The sequence below is a fragment of the Typopeltis vanoorti genome, chromosome 1, assembly GCF_054136105.1.
Source record: "Typopeltis vanoorti isolate ZY-2024b chromosome 1, IOZ_Tvanoo_1.0, whole genome shotgun sequence".
Lineage (NCBI taxonomy): Eukaryota > Metazoa > Arthropoda > Arachnida > Uropygi > Thelyphonidae > Typopeltis > Typopeltis vanoorti.
This window is the reverse complement of record NC_143549.1, coordinates 149956290-149983779: the sequence shown is the minus strand read 5'-3', so window position 1 is coordinate 149983779 and position 27490 is coordinate 149956290. Positions and strand designations below refer to the sequence as shown.

The window sequence follows — 27490 nt, the reverse complement described above, 5'->3', positions numbered from 1 at the left end:
GTGGTTCGGTTGTTGTAACTGTAATTATAAAATAATTGCTTTGAATATATATGCATATTTAATATTTTAGCCATGAAATGAATGTACTTGTCCGGGGCAGAAAAAAAGAAAACGACGAAAGAAAAAGAAAAATTATCGCTCTCTCAAAAAATACTCTGAAATTTAGATGAAGATGAAGTCAAAAAAACCTGTTCATCACGTGTTGGTTGACGAAGATCGTCAACAACATGTGATGAATGAGACAAAAAAGAAGATAGTCTAAAAAATGATAACATAATAGAAAATGCTGAACGAAATGAAGAAAATTCTGCGAAGGAAAAAGAAGGTGCCAAATATGACGAAACAACTGACAATGCTGAACTTGAACAAGATGTGCAAGACACAGGAAAATGCTGAAGAAGAAAAAGAACGAGGTGCTGATGCAGATCAACACCTCGTTGATCTAGCCTCTGATAATTTTCCAAAAGATATCGCTTTATGGTCATGCCAAATATTGGAGAAAATGGTAAATTACTTTATAAATAATAAACCGTGCAATATCGAGACATAACATCTTTAAAAGTTGAATATAATGACAGAAATCAGACGTACTACAGAAATATTTCAAATGTTCATTTTTACTGTGAAAAAGCAAATGGCACATTTGCTTTTGGAATATTCGAACAAATGGAATATTCGAGAATGGCTTATTTTTTCAGAAAGTAGCAAAATGATTTACTGCTATGTTTGCAAACTTTTTACACGTTCTATTACTAAATTTAGTACAGGATACAATGATTGGAAAAATCTTAAGCGTGCATTGAAAGAACATGAATGCTCTAAAGAACATATTTCCTCAATGTTGATTTTAAAAATATTGTCGATAACTAGACGTATTGATTCTCATTTGATTAATAAGATTAATATTGAACAAAAATATTGGCAAGATGTTTTAAAAAGAATTGTAGCCACAGTAAAGTTGTTAGCAAGTTTGGGTTTAGGATTTCGTGGGGACATAGAAGATGTTGGTGGTGTTAACAAAAGAGGAAATTTTATAACTTGTATTGAATATTTATCACAGTTTGATGAGTTTATTAAAAATCATTTAACAAGATATGATAATATCGGAAGCAGGAAGGTTAATTACTTATCTCATACGATATGTGATGAATTTATTGCTTTAATGGGGACTGAAGTAAAGGAGAAATTAATTATGGAAGTTAGAGAAGCTCTGTATTATTCGTTGATCGTCAATTCCACACCTGATGTGAGCCATATAGATCAGTTAACTTTTATATTGAGATATGTAAATAATAAAGGAGATGTGCCGGAACAGTTGGTTTTCTGCAATTAAATAACCATTACACAAAAAATTTAGAGGAACTCGTTTTTAACAATTTAAATGCTCTATCTTTAGATATAAAAAGTTGTCATAGCCAAACATACGACAATGCGACAAATATAATGGTCTAAGCAAGAATTAAGATGTTGAACGAATCAGCAATTTTCATTCTCATGTTCCACCCACACTTAACATTATTGGAAACTCTGCTGCAGAAGCTTGTTCAAAGGCAGTTTATTATTTCGATTTCGTACAGAACGTATATAATTTTTTTCTAAATCTATGCAATGATGGAATTTACTTACAGACAGTTTCGCCGATACAAATTCCAAACATATTAAAAGAATCAGTGACACGAGATGGTCATCAAGATTGATGCCGTATCTGCTTTGTGATTAAATTATAAACATATTAAAACTGTTCTTATTAAAATAGGTGAAAATGAACTTGAAAAACCAGATAATAGATTGCAAGCCAAAACATTGTAAAAATATTTCAATAAATACAAAATTGCAGTGTTAATAATATGATGGGATAGATTATTGCAAAGAATAAATAACACAAGTTCAAACATATTTGTTGCAATGTGTAAAACTTTTAAAATCTTTGCATAATTTTATAATGGATGTGCGAAATGATTTTGAAACCACAGAACGACAAGCAAATCTATTAACTGATGAAACAAATTATGAAATAAACCGGATAAAGAAACAAAACAGACATTTTGATGAATTAAATACAGCATCAAATAACATGAACGAGACAATTCTAACAGGTCGCAAATTGTTCATCGTAGAAACTCATAATATGATTTGTGAGAGATTGAGTACCGAAATTTCCATCAAAATTAATATGTTTTCTAATGTGTTACGTCATTTTCAATTATTTTTTGATCACGATATGAGTAAAGATGACATAAATGATTGCATTTCTAAATTGGGAAATATGTATAAGAATGATATTGAAATTAGCTATTTCAATGACGAATTACATCATTTCTTAAAATACATAAAAGAAGAAAAAATCACATGTCCATTTCAAATGTACAAAACAATCATTAACAGATTGCAATCAACTTTTCCAAATGTAGAAACAATACTAAATTTTTTTTTAACAATGCCTATTTGTAATGCTTCTGCAGAAAGATCTCTTTCCGTCCTTAAGCATGTCAAGAATTATTTAAGAAATTCATTGTTGCAAGATCGACTATCAAATTTGTCACTGATGTTTATCGAAAATTCTGTATTACAAGAATTAGAATTTGATTTATTAATTGACAAATTTGCTGCTGCAAAAGCTAGAAAAGTGCCAGTATAATTTCATAAAATACTTATGTACAAAATACAGACTGTACCTGAATGTGATTAAAATATTATCGAATTGTTCCTATAATATGTAATATACAATTAAAGTTACCTACCTATTTTCATATTTATATGTATACAAAACATTTTATAATTTTTATGAATTTTACAGTTATTCATATTTGTGTAATGTTTTTAACCTAAGTGCTTGTACCCTGAAGATGCCAACAGCTAAAGTTTGGTGAAACTAGTAGGTTTAATAAATATTTATTAGTTAATATTTGATCCATTGTTTAAATAATTACTCTAGTTAGATGACCAAGAAAATAAACATTCATTATGAATTTTATAATTTTTGTTGTGAAGTAATTATTGTTATGTATGTATGTGTATGCATTGTGCAATTATACATAAAATATTTTTTTAAAAAATTAAAATCAATTGTTTGTAACTTAATAATTTAAAGTTTCCCGAAAATCGCAGAAGCCTCGGGGCCTCTTAATGCCTAAATCTGCCACTGATTACAGCAGATGATGTTTCTATGAACATGAATGCATGTCATTAAATTGCAGGTCACTTGTTATTAATATTGGAGAAATATGAAGCCAATAAAAATTCCTACCTGATTGCCATATCTTTGGCATCAAATCCTTGTTTCTCAATTAAAGACTGGGCAAGGGACCAAGTCATTGCAGTGTCATCTGTATATGGATAAATCTGAATTTTACCTGAAAACATTAAAAATAATAATAATAAATCCTCTAACACTTGTTATTGTTAAATGGAGTGGGTAGAGCTCCTTTAGCTCTAATCTTTTTGAATGCTGGTGGGCAGCTAGTTTCTACCCTTCAGCTATCACTAACAATGTGCTCAAGGGTGACAAGGAATCAAGGCTATGAGAGAAGAGATTACAGCTGGTGAGGATGCATCTCACGGTCCTATGAAAGATCAGAGTGTATGGAAACAAGAGATAGAGAGAGAGAGAGATTGAAAGCAGATTGTGTGGCAATGGCAATGAAGTGAGGTGAAAAATGTAGAGGACATGAGAGTAACAATTAGCATGAATGATCAGAGGTAGCATGAATTGTGTAGTAAGAGATATGAGATTGATGCTAAAGATAGTGCAGCAGAAATGTGTCAGAGGGAAGACAAAGCATGTATTGCTACAATATGATAATGTACAATGGAGGAGAACAGCAGTGATAACGAACGAGAAGATAGCAAAAATGTGTAGGAAAGAGGTCTAGAATATACAGATATTTGGGGCATTTGAGGATAGAAGGAAGCTGTATGCAAGAGATAGATTACATTTGAACACAGACAGATGCAGGCATTTGAAATGCAGGCAGGTTTTCTGTGCAACTGAGTGTGTTAGTTGCTCAGAAAATCCTGGTAAAAATAAAGTTACAAGGATGAAAGTTAGCAGGGATGGCCTCATGTAGGAAGAGTAAAGAATTGGAAGGGGACCAATCGTTCAATGCTGTTGGCACACTCTCCCTTGATGAGTCGTTGGACTCCTTGGAGGTGTCAAATAATAATAATAAAGTATACTATTCTTCAGGGCCAAGAGGAGTCTGCAAACAGTAATAACAATTATGTGAATGCTGATAATTCACCGTTTTTTCCATATACCTTAATGAGTCCTTGGACTCCCTGGAGGTGTTATGTAATAATAATAAATAATAATATATACATGCCCACTGTCCATTGGCTTGGTGATCCCCAACATCTTATGAAACCTCCTCAACATTGATTCTATAACAACCCCTTACCAACTTGTACATTCTATCATATCACCCCCTCTTCTTCCTATCCACAAGACTCTGTAAATTGCATGTTCTCAACCCTTCCTCATATTCGACATTTCAGAGATCAGAACCTACCTTAGTCAGTCGCCTCTGGACTTTTCCAACATCTCTTCGTCATTTTGAAAACAAGGTGACCAAATCTGTGCACAGTAGTCTATGTGTGGCCTAATCAGAGCCTTATACAATGGAACAAGAATCTCCTTACTTCTAGAAGTCAGTGTCCTCTGCATCATTCCTAAAATTCGTTGTATTGTCCTCAAAATTTCAGCAATGTGTCCTCACGATTTATGATCCTTATCCACCATGACTGCAACATCTCTTATTTCCTCTGCCTCCAAATGATATATCCCCTCTAAGCATAAATTCTACATCCCATCTTTGTTTCCCAAATTTTAAAACCTTACATTTTGCAACACTGAACCAGCATCCCTACTACTGCCCATTCACTCAATCTATTCAAGTTTTCTTGTAACATTTCAATAGATTGAGTGAATCTATTCCAGATTCATTCAATTCGTCCAAACTTTGCATCATCTGCAAACAACTGAATATCTCCATCCAAATCTCCCCAATATCATTAACATACAGGTTAAACAGAAATGCCCTAAAACAAACCCCTGGGGCACACCACTAGTGACTTTCCTCTTCCGGGATATTACCCCCCCCCCCGCATACACAACTTGCTAATACCTTTCAGATAGCCAATCTCCGATGCACTAGTCTAATATCCAACCCTAAATACTCTAGTCTGACTATCAACTTTTCATGCAATAATCTATTAAAACTTTTGAAAAATATAACTATGCTACTACGTATCCATCTACTTTGTCCAATGAAGCCATCACCTTATTGTAATAAGCGTAGATTACTAAAACATGACCACCCTTTAGCAAATCCATGCTGTCTATCAAATATAATACCATTATTGTCAACCCAATTCTGGATCCTGGTTCTCACCAGCCTCTCCTACACTTTAATCAACAACTGACACACAGAATGGCCTATAATTTGAGCTTGAATTCTGTCACCTCCCTCATGAAGTGGTATAATCTTGCCTTCCTTCCACTCCTTTGGAACTTGTCCCCGTTCAAGACTCACATTAAACAAATATGTCAAGACAGATGCCAACTCCTGGTACATTCCTTCAAAATATATGGTGATATATTATCAAGTCCCACAGCCTTATTAACATCAAATTTGCTCAATTCCACAAATACCTCTTGCTCACTTACAGTCAATCTCTCCTGATCATCAACTGCTCTCAACTCAAACTCTCTATGATGTCACATTCACAAGAATGAAAGACCTTCATGAACTGCTCATTGAATATCTCAACTTATATCCTCAAAAGTAGTTGTTCTTATACCATTTTCTCCAATCAATATCATTTTTCCATAATCATTAGTTTTTTGCTGGATACATATCAAAAGAACTTCCTAGGATTCTTTTTGGCTTCATGAGCTAACTACTGCTCATACTTCACTTTTGCTACCCTTATCAACTAAGTCACCCTCCTTGCCTGTTCTTTGTAATCCTCATGGAATTGATTATTACCCTCCTCTTATGCTGCCTCCACAATGCCCTTTTCCTCTGTATTGCATGCTTAATCTCTTCATTCATCCATTTCACACCTACCTTATTTAACCTTCTGACCCCTGGAATACATTTAGACCTTGAATATCACCCAAGAAGCACTGATCTCCTTTCCAGCCAACTCCTCATTCTATGCTACACCTGCTTTTCATAATCACCAGTCTTGTAGTTCCACATATATTCTTTTCTCACAGAAATCTTTACGTGGTTGGCAACCACCCAGGTAATCAATTCATGGTCATCACATCATTTATATAACATCCTGTGATGAGATGATCAAATCCAAGACCCTCAATCCTTATGTGCCCTCTGTTATATACTGCCTGAGGTAGTTGTCCCTCAAAAACTCAAGAAACTCAATTCCTTTACTTCCAGTTGCTATCTCATCATCCCAATCAATATTGTTGTAATTAAAATCACCCATAATGATCACCTTTCCCTATTTGATTGGATAATTTGATTATACATTTCATGGTCACTACCATCCTTCTTACCAGGTCTTATAATAACATCTGACTGATAGATTTCATTCTATTCACCTCTATCTCACACCATACTGCCTCAAAACCACTGACACTGCTGACCTCTTGCATCACTACCTTGTATGGGCATAACTCTTTCTCTATCATCAATAGCACTCCTCCCCCCTCCCATTTTACCCTTTCTATCTTCATGACACACACACATCATACTCTATTCCTGTCAGGATGTCATCCTCATCCAACCATGTCTCATGTATTCCAACAATTCTTGGGTGAACAGACTCCATTAATGCAATCATTTTCATTTGCCTTGTTTCTTATACTTCTAGCATTTGTATACAAACATAACTCATTCCTGGATCTACAGTAAGTTTCACTGATACTACTTATTGGATGCGACTTCTCCACACTTAACTCGAGCCATTTCTTTTTCTCCTTATCCATCTTAGAACTTTCTTCAAATCCGACTATTTTCGCTTGATCTTAAGTCATCCCTTTATGTCTACACACACACACATACACTCACATCCTCCTGGAGCATCATCCTTCAAATATAACAACATCTGACTAAATGATCGAATCATTTAGTCAGATGTTGTTATATTGTATTTGAAGGATGCTTTGGTAAGATGCAGATTCAAATCCTGCCATTAGTAGAGATATTTGTGAAATACCCGAAGCTGTTAGATGAATTTCATTGTCCAGTGTGAGACCATCATGCTGCATATTAGAAATTTCTCAAATCTGTAATTTGTAATAATTACAGATTTGAGAAATTAAATTCATCTGACATTGGTAATCGGAGCATCATCCTTTCTCATGCTATGTTTCCCTGTCCTCCCTGAGCCTCTCTGTTTCCCTGTTTGTCTTGCACACTTGTTCTCTCATTCTCTATACTCATGCTATCCACTTCTTCATTCATAACCACCAATTCAATCTCTCTTTTCTTACTCTACTGCTATTTCATATCGCTTCTTACTTGATAGCAGATTCATTCTCTGCACTCATTTCTTTACTTTCCAGCAGCAGTCTCTCCAAAATGAACCAAAACTATTCAAATGCAGTCCATCCCTCTTATACAGCTCAATTCATCTTTCAAATTCATTCCACACATTAACTGCACTGCACTCCTTTCTCCTCACACATTTCTGCTAACAACTTCACTCTCTGCCTCATTTCATCACTATCAAACCTGGGTAACACACTGGCTACATTTCCTATCACACTATTATCGTTAATCATTTTCAACAACCCTCCTGATATCCAATCTTACATGTTCCTAGTTTCCAGTCAAGTCATTTGTCCTATTACCTCTACCAACTTTTTTGATTGCTTACTCCTCATATCCAACACCTCAATTCACTCTATTCATTTTACCTCCAGAAAAACAAAACCTTGTGCATCTTCTCGTTTACCACACCTCTAATAATCGAATCCCATACAACACCACTCGGGGGGGGGGGGGGGAGTCTTTCATTACCTCTTTCATACTGATATCATTCGTTTTCATCATTTTTGCTCTTACATAGATATCTCAAATTCTCTTAATTTCACTCTGCATCCATTTCATCTCTTGCCTTATCTTAACCAACCCAGCTTTCAAACCTTGCATCACATTCGCTCTCATTCACTCTCTTAATTTTATTGCCAGCCATACATGCTTGTTCGCCGTCAACATCACTCACACACATTACCTTTATTTAATAGCACTGTTTTTCAACTTCTGCTACGTTTGTATCGCATTCGTCTTTCTTACTGTTGATTGTTAAGTTCATCAAATCGCTCGTTCACTTTGTCAAAACTTTTTTACCACTTTTTTTTGCTGCTCTTTTACGCTGTCCCTCTTTTCTATCAGCCAAGCACTCATCCTCCAAGTGGCATTCTCACTACTAACACTTTCAGTTACCAATATGTTACTACTCATCAAGTCCTCATTTAGATAGCACTTCATACACACCCTTCTTCCATCTATCTTAAATATCCAAAATTTATCTACATAATCGAACAAATACATATAGCACACCTCACATTTCACAAAAATACTGAAATCAAAATTAAATTCCTGGAAAGACAAAGCCACCACCACCATCTTTCCATCGCCAGTTACTATACTAAGCTCTAAGTTTGACGATTTCATAAACAAACTTAAACAAACAGGCCCACACATTAGAAACAATGAAAGCGCACATCTTTTACAGCCATTCTTACACACACTTATTTACAATTATTCCAAAAAACTTATCTGAAATAGGGACCTTATTTACACAAACCTTCCAGTGAAATGTCGCCTGCCGGCACCACCTGTGTTTCACTGATTGAGTTTATTCACTCCAAAATCATTGGAATAAGTGAAACATTGTTGAATAAAGATGGTATATGCTAACTGGAATAGAAATGGAAGGATACAGTGTTTTTTGTGAGGATAGAAAAGACAAGCAGGTAGGGGGAGTGCTGATGATGATGATAGTAGGGGAATTATGTCCACATAGGGTAGAATTGTTGGGAAAAATTGGTCAACCATTGCCAAGAACAGAGAAAGTGGAAGGAACAGGAGGAGGCCTTCATCCAGCAGTGGACAGAAAATGACTAAAGAAGATGAAGAAGAGTAGAATTGAAAGAGGGAAACAGCAGCAATGGTTTTGAGGCAGTGTGATGTAAGATGGAGGTTGACAGGTAGACATATTCAGTTGGATATTGCTATAGGCCAGGGAATGTAGAGGGTGGTGATGAAAAAAAATGTATAAGCAACTTGGATTATTCAACAAAGAAAGGGTGATTATTATGGGTGATTTTAATTATGGCTGTACTGATTGGAATGAAGAGATACTATTTGGGAATAAGGAAAATTAATTTCTTGAGTAGCACCAAAATGATCAAAAAACTGCCTGAGATAGTTGCCTTTCAAGAACTCTCTGAGTTCTTGAAAGGCAACTATCTCAGGCAGTATGTAAAGGAGGGCACATAAGGATCAAGAGTTTTAGATCTGATTATTTCATCTGAGGATATAATTATGAGTGGGATTTCACAATTCCCGCCAGATGGCGAGAGCAATCATGAAGACTTCTGTGAGGAAAGGATATATGTGGAACTACAAGGCTGATGATTACCTCAAGCTTAGGAGACTGCTTGGAGCTATAGCAGGAATGAGGAGTTGAGTGGTAAGGAAATAGATGTTGCTTGAGAAATGACAAAGAAATACATAACAGCATCAATGTGTTGATGTTTTCCAGAGTTCAAAAGGGTGAATAAGGATGTAAAATGGATGAATAGGGGATTAAGCACAGAATCTGAAAGAATAAGGCATTTTTGAGGCAGGACAAGATGAATAATGGTAATAATCAGTTATGTGAAAGAGTATAAAGAGCAAGTCAGAGTACAAAACGAAATTAGCAAATCAGTCCAAGAAAAAACCTAGCGAGTTTATTCAATATGTGGCAAGTAGAAAAAAGAATGATCATGGTAAGATGCAGTTAATAGATGAAAGTGGGAGATTGGTGACTGCTGCAGAGCACATAGTCAAGGTGTTCAGTCAAGGTGTTCATAGTCAAGCAGAAGCTCAAGTGTAGAGAATGAAAAGAGAGAAGACTTAATGGTGAGCAAGCAAGCAAGCAAGAGGTATATGAGGAGTTAAATAAGCTAGATGTCAATAAAGTAATAGGATTTTATGTCATATCACGTCTTAAGGGAATGTTCCAAGTAGTCAGCATCAGTATTGGCCTATCTGTTTAACAAAAGTCCCGAAGGAGTGGAAGTGCTTGTCTGCAAGGGTTTATTAAAGGTAGGTCATGTTTTATAAACTTGCTTATGTACTATAACAAAGTGAAAAATTTATTGGATACGATCCATATACGGTGGTATAGTTAGATTTTACAAAGGCTTTTGAAAGATTGTGACACCACAAGACACCACTAAAGCAGATGGAATTGGATGATAGACTAGTGAGTTGGATAGGTGAATGACTATCAGATAGGTATCAGCAAGTGGTGTATGGGTGGAGCACTATCTCACTAGTGGTGTGCTATAGGGGTCAGTTTTGGGACTATTGCTATTTAATTTGCATATTAATGATATTGGGATAGGTTTAACTGGTGATATGCAACTGTTTGCAGATGATGCAAAACTGAGAATGATGAGTAATCAAGCAGATGTGGCCTTACAGGAAGACTTGAATAAGTTGTATGAGTGAGCAACAGTATGGAACTGTCAATTCAATGTTGCCAAGCATAAAAAGTCTGAAATTTGGTAAGCAACAATGGGATGCAATGTATATACTTGGCAGAAAAATTTTGTGAAGGAAGTTGAGAAAATAACAGACCTTGGAGTGGTGGTGGTGGACAAGGATCTGAAGTTCAGAAGACACATTCGTTGAATTGTGAAGACATCACATCAGATTATGGCAATGATGTGGAGGACCTTAATTTGTAGAAATAAAGACGTTCTAGTTCCATTGTATAAGGCCTTGATCAGGCCTCATATGGATTATTGTGCACAGATTTAGTTCATTGGTTTTCATGGTGATGAGGATATGCTGGAAAAGATCCAGAAAAGACTGACTAGGGTTGTTACTGGTTTTTGATATAGAAACAAATGACTGAAACACTGCAGTTTGCAAAGCCCTGTGAATAGGAGGAAGAGAGGGGATATCATTGAGACATTTAAGTTGGTAAAGGAATGCATTATCATAGTTATTGTTATCACGTTATCGTAATCCAGGAATGCATTAGCAGAGCTAATCTCAGGTGGTATGGTCACTTGAACAGAATGGGTGAGGAAAGATTAGCAAAACAAGTGTTCTCTGCCAGGTTGGCAGGAAAACGACCCAAGATATAGGTGGATTGATACAATACAAAGTGCCTTAGATGATAGAAATATAAGATCTCATAATGTTGGAGTCTTGACAAGTAACAGACTGATTTGGAGGAAAATTGTAGATAGAAAGTTAGTAATGATGTAAATTTTTCATGTAGTACTATCATATCCTGTACACCCCTTGAGGGTACATGTCAGGAATTTGATGATGATGAAGTTGATAAAGGGTTGTTACCAGGTTAATGTGGAAAAAATTTTTGAAAGAATGGGGGAAGGAGATAGAACAAGGGAACATACCTGGAAATTGTATAAGGAGGGTGTGAGCAGAAGCATAAAGAGTAGATGTTTGCATGGAGAGTGGATGGTCAGTGAAATGCATTGCCTGACAGTGTGCAGGCAATGCATTCATTCATGAATGCAGATATACTGAATGAGTTTAAAGCATGGTTTGATGATTTTGTGTGTAGAGGTCAGTCTGCCTCCCACAATGAGTCTTTTGACTCAATGGAGGTCTGGTGTTAATAATAATTAATAATAATAAATTGCAGATCAGAAATTAATAATAATGTAAACTTAATCATGTAGTGATATCATAGCTGCCTGAACACTCCTCGAGGGTACATATCAGGAAATTGATGATGATGACATATGCCCAGAGAATTAGGAATAGAGGATATGAGGAATAGAGGATTTGTGGCATTGACTGACTCAGTCTCACCAAACACTTGGTATAGGAGAAAACTGGTTGATGCAAGAAGTTGTTCTAACATGGATGGAAATCAAAGGGTAGAGCATATTTCAGCAAGATAGGAAAAGTAAACAGGGTGGTAGAGAGTTAATTAGGATTAGAGATGAATTGTGCCATCTCAGGGTAGAAAATCAGGATGGAAATTAAACTAATAGCTCTGAGAGTATATAGTAGAAGTGGATAGGACAAATATTTATTGGGAAGTTGCTACAGACTAGGAAAATTACAGACTGTGATAACCAAGAAATGTTTAGGTAAATTAGTTTGGCAAGTGAAAAGTGAGTAATCATTATGGGGACTTCAACTTCTTGAAGAACACTCCTCCATATTCTTCAGCAGAATATGGAGGAGTAAACATGAGAAGCAAGTGCTTCAATATAGGTAAGTAAGCTGTCATATGTTTGTAAAAAATTAAAGACAGAAAAAATAAATATGCAGCTAATAAATTTATTTCACATAACTAAGTTTCTGTCTTCAATTTTTACAAATGATGATCAAGAGTTTTGGACTTGGTCATAACATTGTCTAACTATGACCAAGTCCAGAGCTCGAATTGCAACCGAGATAACCATGTAGTCCTGACCTGGAAGATAATGAGGCATGCAGAAATATCAACAAAGAAGGAATGTCTGTGGAATGATATGGCAGACAATTATAACAAACTTATAAACCAGCTTACAACAGTACAAAGAATAAAAAATTTGACAGAAGAGGAGTCAGTAGTGCATCAGAGATACTTAATAATAATAAATTGTCAGTAATGGCAGATTATATACCTCGATGGAAGAAGATAGTGATTTTAAGTAAAATGGGTGATCAGTGAAATCAAACAAGAATTGCAGAGGAAAGGGATTATGGAAGCCAGGTAGACAGACAGAGAGAGAGACTCCATCTTTGTCTCTGTTGGTTGTTGTTTCGGATTTACAGCTGAAACAACTCAATCAATGAGGACGGCGCATTATATTCATTAACTACATATGTTCATATAACTGATTTGTCTGTTTTGTAAGATGAAAAACACAAGTTTTTGGAAGGAAAAACCTTGCCACCTCTGTACAAGACCAGCTAACTCACCTCTGGTTGAAAAGCACTTATAAAGATTCTTTGCATCCTTCACAGGATTAAAACCCATGCCTATCCATTCAAAGGGCATCACTGATACTGACTAAGCTGTAAATTAAACATGCCAAGAAATTATGTTCTTGGTTTCATCCTTTATCCAAGTGTAAGCAAACAAAGTTTGCATGTAAAGTAACTTCACAACTGGGCTACTTGTATATAGAGGCTAATAACTTCACATCAATTGCCTTAGTATCCCATAATGAAATACATATATCCTTACAGATATATATATATATATATATATATAATGCTATGCATTAGGGGAAGGGCCACTACCCAGACCAGTTTTGACCTTTATTGAGGTCTCATCAGTGTGAGCAAGACCAACTAAGCTAATGGGGGGGGCTCTAGTGCATGTAGAAAGGTAACTAGTACAGTAAGAAGACTAGCGCTGAATTCAAGGGAAATCTCAAGAGGTTCTGACCCTGCTGAATGGCGATAGTCAGATGATAAAGGCAGATGGCATACCTCAGTTATTTATTCACTTTATTAGGGTATTTCATCCTGGTTAAGCAGGCTTTATTCCTACAGGGATAAGAAAGGATGAAAGATAAGAAGTGAATAAAGAGAATTTATTCCAAATACTAAGTATGCCACATGTTAATAGGGCAGTAGAACTGACTATGCTATTAACCTGGCTGTTTAATGAAAGTCATAATTTGTGTTAAGGCTAAAGTGCTGGGAGAAACTCATGTTAGAGGCTTAATGGAGTTAAACAGCACTGAGAAAGTACTAAAAATAATCCTTAATTCTTCCAATATTTTGTCTCAATTACTGAGACATCGTTAGAGAGTGCAATATGAGCCGTAACATACACAGAAAGACAATACAAAACTAAGTGAAACACATGGACGAAAGACTAGAGTCCTAACTAGATGAGGGCACCCTCTGTAGGCACCAGGTGGCGGCCTAGGATGTAAACGGAGATCTCAGAGATTTAGTGTTTCCAATATTTTGGAAAATTTAATGCAACCATATTTATTTAAATTAGGCTGATTTCTGAGAGCAGCTAAAGATTCCAAAAACAGTCTTTCTTTTATAATTTTACTGCAATAGAGCATGGTAATCTTTTCCAATTGATTCTATAAGTTGTATCTAAAGCATGGTCTGATCAACCATAGTCATGACTACAGATGAATTTCTGTTGTGGTCTTCCATGTGGATGTTGGTTGATCTTCCTGTCTGTCCATAGTAGGCCAACTTGCAAGAACAGGGCTTTATATACTCCAGGCATACAGAAAGGATGGAGCTGATCTTTAGTTGACCATATAGGGATAGCAAGTTTTTGGGACTTGAAGCCATGCAAAGACTGTATTTCTTTAAGATTCTGGCAATTTTTTCTGAAGTGCCTCAAGACTTCAGAAAGGGAAGGATTGATTATTTTTTTTGATACTTCGGGAACTGCTGTAAAAGACTCATTGGAACAAAGCTTATAGGCTCTATTGGTTAGTGTTATAATGATACCATATTGTTGAAGGGGGGGGAGGGGAATGATGAGTAAGTTTTTGAATATATATATATATTCCAGTCGACAAAAAAGACAAGTCCATTGAATAGGCATTGTTACCAAAGGTGTCTGAAAAGGCTAAACTATTATTAGTTTATTTTTCCATGTTAAACTGTATTCTAGGGTGAAGACTATTTAGGTGAGAAAGGAAAGAGATGTCTAGGCCATGAGGCCAAACAAAGAACACATTAACCAGATAGAAGGTTTGGGAGGGGCTGAGTCAAGAACTTGTTCAAAATTCCATAAAAAATTAGCAAGGGAGAGGTAAGAGGGGAGAACCCATAGAGGTACCCTCTATCTGTTTTGTGCTTCCAAGTGAAATATCCAGAATGGATAGCAAAGGAAAAGAAATTAGTAATATCATACAGAAAAACTTTTTTTATATAAGTGATAAGGTGTCATTTAAGGAAATATCGGTGAACAGTGAAGTGATATCAAAGCTAATCAAAATTATTTAACATTAAATTCTCAATAGAAGTTTTAAAATTGATAGTTTTTTATAAGAAGTATAAGAAGTGGTATAACCAGTGTATGGGGGTGGAGAGTTAAAGAGTTTGCTAACTGTTTTGCTAATTCATAAGATGGGGGAATCGGTAACATCGAAGGGAAGAGGGGGTTAAGGGTTGCATTTTTTTTTTTTTAATGATTTCAGTTGACTAGGAAGAAACTTTTTTTGAGCAGACTTTTCAGTTTTTTGATCTGAGATCAAAAATTAATGGGTAATCTAAAACTCTAAGCAATCTCTGAGAATGATGTCCAATTTTCTATTGTATTTACTGATATTAAGCAACTAAGAAACTCAAAACAGTTTAGCTTTTTTAGACACCTTGGTAACACACACACCTACCCAATGGTAACCTGTCCTTTTCAGTATACCAGGAAGCCCATCCACACAAGTATATACATTTACAAACATTCTCATTATCCACCCTCCCTCTCAACAATATGGAATCATTAAAATACTAACCAATAGAGCCTATAAACTTTGTTCAAATCAGTCTAATCTTACAACAGAACTTATATACACCATCTTATCTAATGGTTACAGTTCCCACAACACCAAAAAAATAATCAATCCTTCCCCCAATCCTAGACAGATTTTTTGTAATGCTATTATCATCCTCTATGTCCAAAGTACTTCAGAAAAAATAGTCAGAATCTTCAAGAAATACAATCTCTGCATGACTTTCAAGCCCCACTGAAAACTTGCTACCTTTATACTTTCTACTAAAGATCAGTTTCTTTATCTCTTTGTGCCTGGAGTATATAAAGTGCCCTGTTCCTACAAAATGGGCCTGCTATGGACAGACAGAATGATCAGTCAATATCCACTTGGAAGGACACAAAATATACATCTACAGTTATGACTATGGTCAATCAGGCCTTGCAGTACTTCAGATACAGCTCACAGAATGAATTAGAAAAAAGACTACCATGCTCAACACAATAAATTTAGAAGAGAAAGACTATTTTTGGAATCTGCAGCTGTGCTCAGAAATCAGCTTAATAAAATAAATAGGGTTGCACTAAACTTCCCAAAATATGGCGAACAGTAATACTTCAAGATCCCAGTTTACATCCTAGGTCACCAACAAGTGCCCACAGAGGGTGCCCTACCTAGTTAGGACTGCAATCTTTTGTCCATGTTTTTCACTTAGTTCTGTGTTGTCTTCATATGTGTGTTACATGTCCCATATTGTACTCCTTGATAACGTCTCAGTGATTGAGACAAAGTGCTGAAAGAATTAAAGATTATTTTGAATTCTGTCTCAGTACTGTTTCAGTCCATTAAGTCTCTAACATGAGTTTAATGAAAGTTTTGCAAATGAAAGAAGTTCCTAAAGAGTGGAAGGAAGGTAAGATAGTGCTATTGCTTAAAGGTGGTGGTAGGATGGAGGAATCAAACTCAGGCCAGTTTTTATTTCTTCTGTAGTTAAGATTTTAGAAAAATTGGTAAGAACTCATATACATGTAATATTATTATATAAACCAGTATGGATACAGTAAAGGATGCTCTTGTTTTAGTGGTCTGGTTGCCTTTTATAAAAGAGTAACAAAAGCAGTGGATGAAGCTGAAACATAAACTTTCAGTTTTAGAATTTGCAAAAACATCTGATAGGATGCCATACGACAAGTTGGTATTTTAAGTTGCAGTTTTTGGTTTGGTAGACTGGATTAGTAACTAGCTTTCTAATAGATATCAGAGAAATGTATATGGGGAAGCAGTATAAGAGTATATGAAGGGTATAAGTGGAGGAAGCAAGGGATCTTGGAATGATTGTAGACAGAAATTTGAAGTTCAGAGGACACATTTCAAAGCTTGTGACATCAACCCAAAAGCAGCACTGCAACAATATTGAAGAAGACACTGACCAGCAGAGATAAAAAGGTTGTGGTTCCATTATATACAGCTCTTATCAGATTACTCCAGAGTAATCCACATCTGGATTACTTAGATCTTGTCAATGGGATTTGAAGGGGGATGAAGTAACCTTGGAGAGGACACAGAAGTGGATAATGAACTTATGAAGACAGACTGAGAGCAAGTAAACTATAAAGTTTGGTGAATAGAAGACAAAAGTTGAGACATTTAAAGCTGTTGAAAGGTATTTAAGAGAATGACACTGGGGAGATTTTTCATATGGCAAAACAAGAACGATTAGGCCAAGGAGGCCATTCCTGGAAGTCACAAAATAAAGAGTACTATAAGAGAGAAAGAAGTAAGTTTCTTGCATTGAGTGGTACCAACATGGAATACATTGCCTGAGAGGGTGGTGAGAGTGCAAATTGGTTAGATGGTTGGTTTAGTTTATTTGGCACAAAAACAACAAAGGTCATAAAACTATATATAACCAGTCAAAGAATATGCAAACAAAAGAATATGTAAACAATATGCATGTACAAAAATTAAGTTTCACAATGCAGCATCTACATATAAACAAAATTACTGCAGAGGTCACAGCAACACAAGCAGCCAGCAAAGGTTGGTCGATTGATAGAGCCTCTGCTACTAATGGCTCATGCAAAAAGTTAAGCAAGTTTCAGTGCAGTTAGTAGTTGGAAGGAATCAATCGTTCGATGCTGTCGGCACACTCTCCCTCGATGAGTCTTTGGACTCCCTGGAGGTGTCACATAAAATAATAACACACAAGATCAAAAGTTTACAGCAATACATAAATAGTCAAAAGTACAAATTAACAACAAGCATGACAAAACCAAGCTAAGGAATGCAGTATAATTACAGCAAATATTATTACAGCAGTACATAAATAGTCAAAAAGGAATTATTGTACAATATGCATGCATAAAAATCTACATATAAACAAAATTAGAACAAGGGTACACAAATACACAAGGTCAAAAGCTACAGCAATACACAATTAGTCAAAAAAAAAAAAAAAACTAGAAAATAATATGTATCAAAAGTTAAGTAATACAGTATCTAGATATAAACAAAATTACAGTCAAATGTGTTTGTACAAATTAATTCTTTGTAGAAAGTCAAAAACATCAAGCAATCTGTCTGAGTAATATCTCCCTGGCTTGGAGATATTATTTGGAGTGTATATGGCTTGGCTAGATAGGCAAAAATTTCATTTCACTCTCGTATAAAGTGCACATGGGAGGGTCATCGGCTCTCAGTATATAAGAATGTGTAAGATGACTGTGACCTATGAAGAGCCTAGCAAGAATAACTTTCTCTCTCTTTATATGTTGGCTAGAATGCCAATGCTTAATTTAAAGCTTAATGTCATATAATTTGTTTGAACAGCTTTGATCATATAAGTGCAAGATAAAGACAGAGCAATGAAAATCAATCAGCACCATATTCAGTAGAGAATAAAGTGCGAAGGAAGTTCAACGATCTCTTGCACTTTTGTCTTAGTTGACAAATATGTGCTAGGAACATAAGTTTTCTGTCAAAGATGAGTCCCAAATACTTAACTTCTGTAGCTACCGGAATAACAATTTGTCTACTACTACCACCTCGGGTAGAGGTGATAGAACCACGACAGACAGTTTGGGCATGCCCATATTTCAGACATTTAAAGCATCTTTTGTTTCTTACTTCTGATTAGGGATGTACACTCTAACAGAAGAGATATCCCTGCTTTTACAGATTGGAGGCTTAGTTGTATAAGAACGATGTTCCTGGTTGAAACAAGGTGATCATCCCTAAATATCAGGATGCACCCCACACCTGTCACTCCCTGTTCTTTGAGCTCTGAACATTACATCAAGGAGATCCCATTCTGATATTACTCCTCTACAGGAAATGTTTTATGAAGAGTTACTGTGATTGGTATCCCACCCATGAATGTTGCTGACACAATATTCACCAGAACATAATTTCTTAACAGTTTTGGGAGGGGTGGGGGACCTGCCAGTCCTTCTAAACCCTTCTAAATAAAGAAGGTGACATTTTCCCTATTGGCTTTTCACCTGTTGTATGAATGATCAAAAACACTGGTACATTTATATTAGTAGCATATATCTGTTACCAAATGCTGTGTCTACAGTATCAGTACTTGGTTGAGACTTTGTTAGGGGCCCCTGAAATGTTTGAGGATGAAGAATTCATGCTCAAGGAGTTTTTGTTCAGTGCCAGAGTGTCCCGCTCAGGAGTGGAACACAAGGACTATCCTGGATGCTATACTGACACTATAGCAAATCTAGGATCCCAACCCCCAGACCATGGGATGAGAGACTTACTGCAACACCACTAACCCTTGCAGGCAAGCCCACTAACCGAGTGATCCTGGCCTGGCCATCCAGGACTACCATCTTGCTGAAGCAGAAGCCAAAGTAGTGCAAGACTACCAGGATCCCTTCCCCCTTTCAGATGTCCAGGGGTTGTATCACAAACACTGCAGAAAGGCACTGGATCCCAGTGAGAGTGGTCTGGAAAAAATAGGACAGTAAAAAAATGACTCTCAGGAGAAGCAGAGCAAAAAATATGGGAAAAAAAAGTAAAGAGAAAGAGAAAGAATGAAAAGGACCAGTACCATCACTGGGAGGTCTCCTCCATCATGATCAGATGCCCCACATAGAGGAGGGAGAGAGTGCAGAGGATGAGTTTGTATTGCATAACCAACCACAATGAGTCTCATAAAATCATGGAGGTCTGGAATAATAGCTATTATTATTTCTGGCATAAAAACACACGTTTCTAGCATGGGTTGAGCAAGTGGATAATATTACCATTTTGCAGCTGTCTGTTTGAATTCTACTCTGACACAATGTTTCTGAAAATCTTTACCTGATGTTTGGCAACTCGAAGAAGTAACATTTGCCGGCCTTGTTGGCGTATCTGCTCTCCAGCCCAAAGGCTGCGGGTTTGAATCACACTGTGGGCATGGATGTTTGTGATTGTCTGTGGAAAAACTAGTGGTAGTGGTAGATGCCATTGGTGTAGTTGTAGTCAGTTGGTGGATTGATTGGTGGAGACAAAGTTGTAGAGTAGGTGCACTCCCTCGGTGAGTCTTTGGACTCCCTGGAGGTGTCAAATAATAATAATAACATAAAGTACCATGTATGATCTTTAATATGTGGATTCTGAATATGTATGTAGCCCACCTAAGTTTTCAAACTATGTTGGTTGGGAAAAAAGTACTGCCTGAAAAGAAGCTAGTGATTGCAGCTCGCATAAAAGTTCACACTTCAGTCACTGGCAGCCTTTAGCTGATTTTAATAAGCAGGCTTCCTTTGGATACCAGTGACAAACCAAATAGTCAATGTTAAATTACTGTTACCAGATTTAGCAAGCAATCAGGCAGAGTCAATGTTATAGCTTACTAACCAATAAAAATAAATAGCTTTTGCACAGTAAGCGGGCTATGAGTATGTCTACATGTACAGTGAGTGTTTGTGTAGTATTCATTCATGGCCTTGAAATAATGAAGCACAGGAAGGGAGAGAGTGAAAAAAAAAAACAAGCTGCTGTTCATAAAACCAAGAGTAAGGTTATCATTAACTCACTAGATATATAAATCATGTAAGGAAAATAAGGCATTTAATGTAAAACACTTAAATTTCACAATAAGTATCACACTACATCATCAAAGTGAACAGTCAGAAAAGGACAAACAGTTACATGAAGCTAGAATGGAATGACAACAGACATTACAGAGCGAGTGCTTCTGTTCTGCAGCTCTATGACTAGTCATATGATACTATTTACAAATGCGTACAAAACTGGGAACATGGTCATTAACTCCATTATAAGCAAGCATAGTCAAGGAGTGCAAAACTCATGACAAACATGTAAAAGTGTATGATTATGACATTTGTATCGAAAAAACTGCACAAAGAGACATGAATAAAGAGATTATTTGCCTAGAGTGGATAGAAAGTGTATATAAGATGTGACAAATAAATCAACCTAAGAATACATTTAAGTATATATCATTCAATTCCTGACACATACCTCAAAGGGTGCACAGGATGTTATGATAGTAATGATGTAAGTTCTTCATGTAGTACTAACTTCCTATCAACAATTTTCCTCCAAATAAATCTGTTATCTGTCAAGACATCAGATCTTATATTTCTGTCTCCTAAGGCACTTTTTACTGTATCAATCCACCTATATCTTGGTCTTCCTCTGGTTCTTTTTCTGGCCAACCTGGCAGAGAACACTTGTTTTGCTAATCTTTCCTCTCCCATTACAATTAAGTAACCATACTTTGAGATTAGCTCTGCTAACACATTCCTGGATGCTAACAATGTCAAGTTCTTTCCTAATAGCCTCGTTTTTAATATGATATTGCCATTGATGTAGTTGTGGGAAGATTAGGGGCATCTCTTCATGCCCCTAATCTTTCTCAGGACTCTCATATCTCTGGTCTCTAGTCTTTATTCAAGTGTTTTATTTCTAACCCAGCTCTCAGATCCATAGGTTAAACCTGGTTTGAACACTGTCTTGTATACAACCAGATTAGCATTTTCATTAATTTCTCTCTTATTCCATATAAATTTATTCAGTAGACTTCGTACTATACCAGCTTTGTTGAATTTTGTCTATTTCCATGTTTAATTTACTCTCTTCACTAAAACTACTGTCTTCACTAAAAATTATGCCTAAGTAGCTGAAATGTTTTAATTGTTCTCCGTTCATGAAACAGTTCATATTTTCAATGTTTCTGACTATTTTCATTGTCTTTGTCTTGTTATTGCTTATTTCATATCAAATGTATTACAACAGTTCAATTTAGTCAGGGAATCTTGCCGACTTGTATTGTTTCTTTCTTTTAGGGTTACACGGTGATCAGCACTCATATTTGTAGATTTAGGGACTCAAAAACACACGTGTTGAACAGATTATTTTATTAATTACAAATAAAATAAAACTTGACGTTTCACCGACTTGTATTGGATTTATTTAACAGTAAAACATCATCTGCATAAAGTAAAGAGCTGAGATTAACATCTCCAATTTTGATATAAGGTTTAATACTGCTTTCCTTCATAATATGATCCATATATATAATGAATAACAGAGAGAATAATGTACATCCCTGTCTGACACCAGATTTAATATCAAACCATCTTCTTATACTTCCTTCAATTCTAACTGCTGACGTGCAACTCAAATAAGTATTGTTTGATATAATGCCCCATTCACACCATATAACTGTAGCATTTTGAATAGCTTTTCTCTTGGAACCTAGTCATATGCCTTTTACAGGTCTATAAAACTTAAATACAGATCATAGTTATTAATATTATTCGTGACACCTCCAAGGAGTCCGAAGACTCACCGCAGGAGGACACCCACTGCACAACTCCCCGTCTCCACCTACTAGCAATCATCTACATCAGCGCCATCCACCGCTCACCACCACAGCTAGTATTTTTTTGTCTGTAAATTATGTGTGTTCTGAAGGGCCGATGTGCCTGTATGCGGGATGAAAAACCAGAATTTCTGGGAGAAAAAATAAAACCCTGCTACCTCCGTATGAGATCGGCTAACTCACCTTCGATGGAAAAAGTCCATATAAAGATTCCTTCCATCACGACGAGACTTGAACTTAGGCCTTTTCCAATTGAAGGGTGCAACGTACCATCATTACCACGATTTCTCAACTATTTGTCATAAAGTGAAATTCTGATCCTGATACATTTTATTTGGTCTGAATTCAGCTTATTCTTCACCAAGCTTACCTTCCACAATCCTTCTCAACCATTTCTCAAGTATACTTGCATTAATCTTACCAGGAACTCAGTAAAGAAATACCTCTGTAATTCTCACATTCAGATTTATTTACCTTTTTGTGTATGAGTACTATGAGAGCTCTACTCCAATCACCTGGAATTCATCCTTCTGTCTAGGCCTTCTGAACAATGTAGTGCAGCCACTGCAATACTTTTATACCTCTATACTTGAGCATTTCTGGTAAATATCATCAACTCCTGCTGCCTTTCCACATTTCAGGCTTTTTCTACTTCAAGTATGGATATGTATTCCTGATTGCATGCCTGTTGAGAGTTTTTTAATCTGTGCTGTCGCTGCTTGTTTCATTTAGCAATTTTTCGAAGTAATTACTCCATACATCAAGGATATCTTTTTCTCCGGTTTTCATGTCACCTTCATCATCTCTAATTCCTTTTACAGCCCTCTTTCCTCCATTTCTGAGCTTTTTCAGCAGCCTCCAGAATATTTTGCCACTTTCCTGATATTTATTTTCTATGTTCTTGCTAAAGTCTTCCAATGACTTCTTTAGCCAGCTTTACAGTGTTCAGCTTTCTTACATTTGTCTCTGTATTCTTTAAGAGCACAAGCTGACTTATTCACCAGGAACTGTCTATATGTTTTCTTCTTTTCCTTGACACTCCCTTTAACTTCCTGTGTCCACTATGGAGTTCTGATTTTTCTATCCTTGCAGACAATCTCGGCACATGACTCTCTGGCTGAATCAATGCTTTCTTCAGGCCTTGCCACTGAATAATCTCCAAGGTCTCAAACTCTTTCATTTTTTCTTGAAGAATATCTGTGTATTTTAGTCTACAGTTCACATCTGAGAGCTGATTAACTTTTATTTGCTTTAAAACTTTTTTACATGTTCTTCTTTTCAATGAGAAATTCAATTTTATCCTGCTCAAGACTAAATGGTGATCACTTCCAATTTCAAATCCTCTGTACACTCTGGTGTCCTGCACCAATGAAAAAACATCCCTGTCAACAATAACATACTCAATGAAATTTTTCTTATTCCTTGCCTCTTCTGTCCATGTGAATTTATGCACATTTTATGTTGGAACATTGTATAAGTAATAATCAGCCCATGTCCTGAGCAAAAATCCAATAGGTATTTGCCATTATAATTAATAATTTCTCTAAATTTTCCCAAAATATTTTTGTAGGTCTGGCATTCATTTCCTACTATGCTATTTAGATCTCTGACAAGGACCAACTTTTCCTTTTTCATTGTGTCACATTAAGCTCATACTAATGAATACATGAATTAGTGAAGTGACTAGTTGTATTAGATCACTATAACATAATCACTATAGCATAATTAAATGTTAAAACTTTTATGCTTCCCATAGATGCTTGTTAACAAAAAATAAGAAAAGGAAGGTCCTGTGAGAATGCAAGCATAGCAGGGCTACTTCAGCTAGTTGATTTATGTAGTGTTCAAGGCAGAGCCTGTCTCTTTAAATAACAAAAACTCAAAAATTAGAGATGTACTTCAAATCCCAATCAATGTTTAGGCACCCAGGGTGCTGAGGTTCAAATACACTGAATGTTATTTACAAACACATCTCAAAAAGGTAGTGAAACTAAAGAACAAAAGAAGCACTTAAAAATGCAGGAGAGGTTCAAGATGGATACCACTCTATGTGCCACGAGATATGACAAACAAATTTATTTATTAGGTTAATTCAGTTTGCTTCAAAAGGTTTTTCTTCAATTATATTTTTGCTTCCAAAAATTTAATAACTTTTCTATGACCTTCATATCAAGCAATACGGAGCATTCAAGAGGGTCTCTTTGCAGTATAAAACACTTTCAAAAAATACAGTGTGACTAGCAAAATGCTTAAACAAAAGCACTAATAAAAGCAAACATACAGGATCCTGCAGTAAAGTTCACATCTTTTAAGTAGTGAAATACCTAAACTCTCACTAAGCAACTCAATGTGAGAGTCTATATTTTCATTAGCTCTTGAATGCTTTCAAAACTCAGATTTTTAAGGGCAAATGCTGTTGGCTTAATTGACTAAAATATCCCATTTTCCCTTGAGCTCAACAGCCTGTCATGACTAAGTAACATGGCATGTTTGAAGCCTGATTAATGCTCTGATAGAGTGATAAATCCTATGCACACAGTGTATGCTGTCATTTGCATATGTTCTGATCAAGGTTATTAATATCTTATCAAATTCAGGTGTTTCTAATGAGAGGGTATCATCAAAGCCAACTGTGCTATGGAGGCAATGACTATAATAATGGACAATTATTATCCTTTCATTTAATAGTTCATTTCTCACATTTCTTTACAATCACAGAGGAGAACGAATGAATTCATAACGCATATAAAAAGAAATCTGCATGACTAGCATAATTAAATGTGCAATGTTAACCAGTAGCAAGGCTTCATATCATGTAAAGATTTCAGTTAGAAGTTATTTTTTTGACAGTAATTCTAAACTTATAACTTTCTAATATCTTTCTAAACTTTCAAAATAAAACCATTTGAAATAACTTTCTAAGTTTTCTTGCTAAAAAGCAAGAAAACTTAGAAAGTTATTTGTAATGAGTATTACATTTAGGTGTATTTTACATTAGCAGTGATTACCCATCGGCTATCAGCATGACCCAGTCCATATTGGGAGAGTGTCACAAACATCCATGCCTATGCAGGATTCAAACCTGCAGCCTCTTGGGTGGAGAGCGGAAACACTAACCACTCGGCAAACCAGGCTGTCATATATATATATACACACACACACCTTCCATCTGCAATTACTCTTCAAGCAGTAATTTTTTTTTTTCGATCTTCAAGTGATAAGCATCATGCTTATCAGTCTACCTTTTCGTCTCATATGCATATTCTTAAGTGCAATATGTATATTTATTCCTTACAACCCTCATGTAATTTTTAAATTTCTATACTTTATTTATGTAAAAAGATATCATTATTAATAATGAGCAATTTTTTACACCTGATAATCAGAAAATAATGTGAATGAAACCACTGTTGAGATGCACAACACAAATAATCCTTCTATAAGGAATATAGCCCTTCATATTATTTAATGCTATCTTGTCTTGGTGATAGCTTCAAGTTAGCAGAACTTTTTTTAGTGATAGCTACTGCTAATCTTCAAGTAATAACTTGAATGACCGGTTTTTTATTATTGCGGTTTTATTGAGATCCAACAACAACCCAAACAAATTCAGAAATCAGACTAAGAGACCCTCTCTAATGTTTTGTATTGCTTGATATGAAGGTCAGAGAAAAGTTATGAAATTTTTGGAAGCAAAAATATAATGGAAGAAAAATAATACCTTTTGAAACAAACTGAATTAACCTAATTAACCTGTTTGACTCAGAAAAGGAAACATTATACAGAATTAGCATGAAACACTAAGAATTCACAGCAGTATGAGACAGCAATAATTAGACCTAACTTGGTGTGTTAATTTAAGTTTCACTGACTTTATTTAGATCCAAACTATACCAGCAGACTTGCTTGTAGCAAACTTCTGCCCGACAATATGCTATAACATACTTGTCATAGATAATTACTTGATAGTAATTCACATATCGCATTCTTCTAATATCCGTACCTGTTATATTCTGATTCATTAACTTCGTGAAATAATTAGTTAATACACTTTTGGAAACAGGAAAATCTCCTTCGAACGGAGCACCTATACAATCACCTATCAAACTGCCAATTAAACATCCCCGAAATTTGCCTGCCAGTTGAGAAGCAATGCCAACAGCGGCCATAGTTTCCAAATGTGTTATGTATAAAATATAAATGATCTCATATGGCACCAAAAATGAACACTGAACTTTCCAAGTTAAAATAAATAAACTAACATAAGTGAGAGGGGAAATAGACGGGAAATGTTTTCTTTAAGCTAAATTCGCTTGCACCGAAAACTAATACGAAAAAATAAAAAAATAAATAAATAAAAAATATATACACATATATATATATATTATTATTATTATTATTTTGGCACCTCCAGGGAGTCCAAAGACTCATCGATGGGGAGTGTGCCAACAGCATCGAACGATTGGCCCCCGGGGTTTCAACTACTAACCGCGCTCAAACTTACTTAACTGGGCCATTAGTAGCAGAGGCTATAAATACATATTGTGAAATGACTTAAACCGGGAGTTAGGTAAAAGGGGTTTTAATAGTAAAACACGACTAGTTCCGGCTTATAACAGCCTTCATCAGGTGGCATTATAAAAGAAAAACACTAAACACTGAAGGTTAAAGAAACTATGAACAACATAGAGAGTCTCTATACATAATTAGTATGAAAATGCTGTAGTTGTATTTAAAGCTGTTCTTTCGTTTGTTGCATTGTTAGGAGAGTGCACGTTTGCAGCATCACGTGAACGCCAGTACATGATTACAGCTGAATTACTATTAATATTATTATTACTATTATTACGGGCAAATCCAGGGAGTCATTAGACTCATCGAGGAAGGCCCCAAATCATATTCATCACAACTATTCAACATTCATACAGTATCTATCATACCTCGCCTTAAACTCATTCACTGTCACAGCATCCACCACAGACTCAGGGAGTGCATTCCACTCA

General features: G+C 35.8%; 1 protein-coding gene across 2 annotated transcripts in view; it reads right to left on the bottom strand.

Moving 5' to 3' along the window:
* Window positions 1-26679, bottom strand: part of LOC150110535 (ADP-ribosylhydrolase ARH3-like) — a 164820-nt gene extending 138141 nt beyond the window's left edge. Inside the window, exons 1-2 of one of the 2 annotated variants that reach the window (XM_090394618.1) lie at window positions 26491-26679; window positions 3248-3353 (exon numbers count right to left, since the gene is read on the bottom strand). In XM_090394618.1, coding sequence (XP_090250744.1) covers window positions 3248-3353; window positions 26491-26656 — 272 coding nt within the window. In that variant the 5' untranslated portion in view covers window positions 26657-26679. Of the gene's footprint in view, window positions 1-3247; window positions 3354-17642; window positions 17777-26490 lie in introns of those variants that run through there. The other variant, XM_090394624.1, reaches the window with a different exon arrangement.
* Between the last annotated feature and the right edge of the window lie 811 nt (window positions 26680-27490).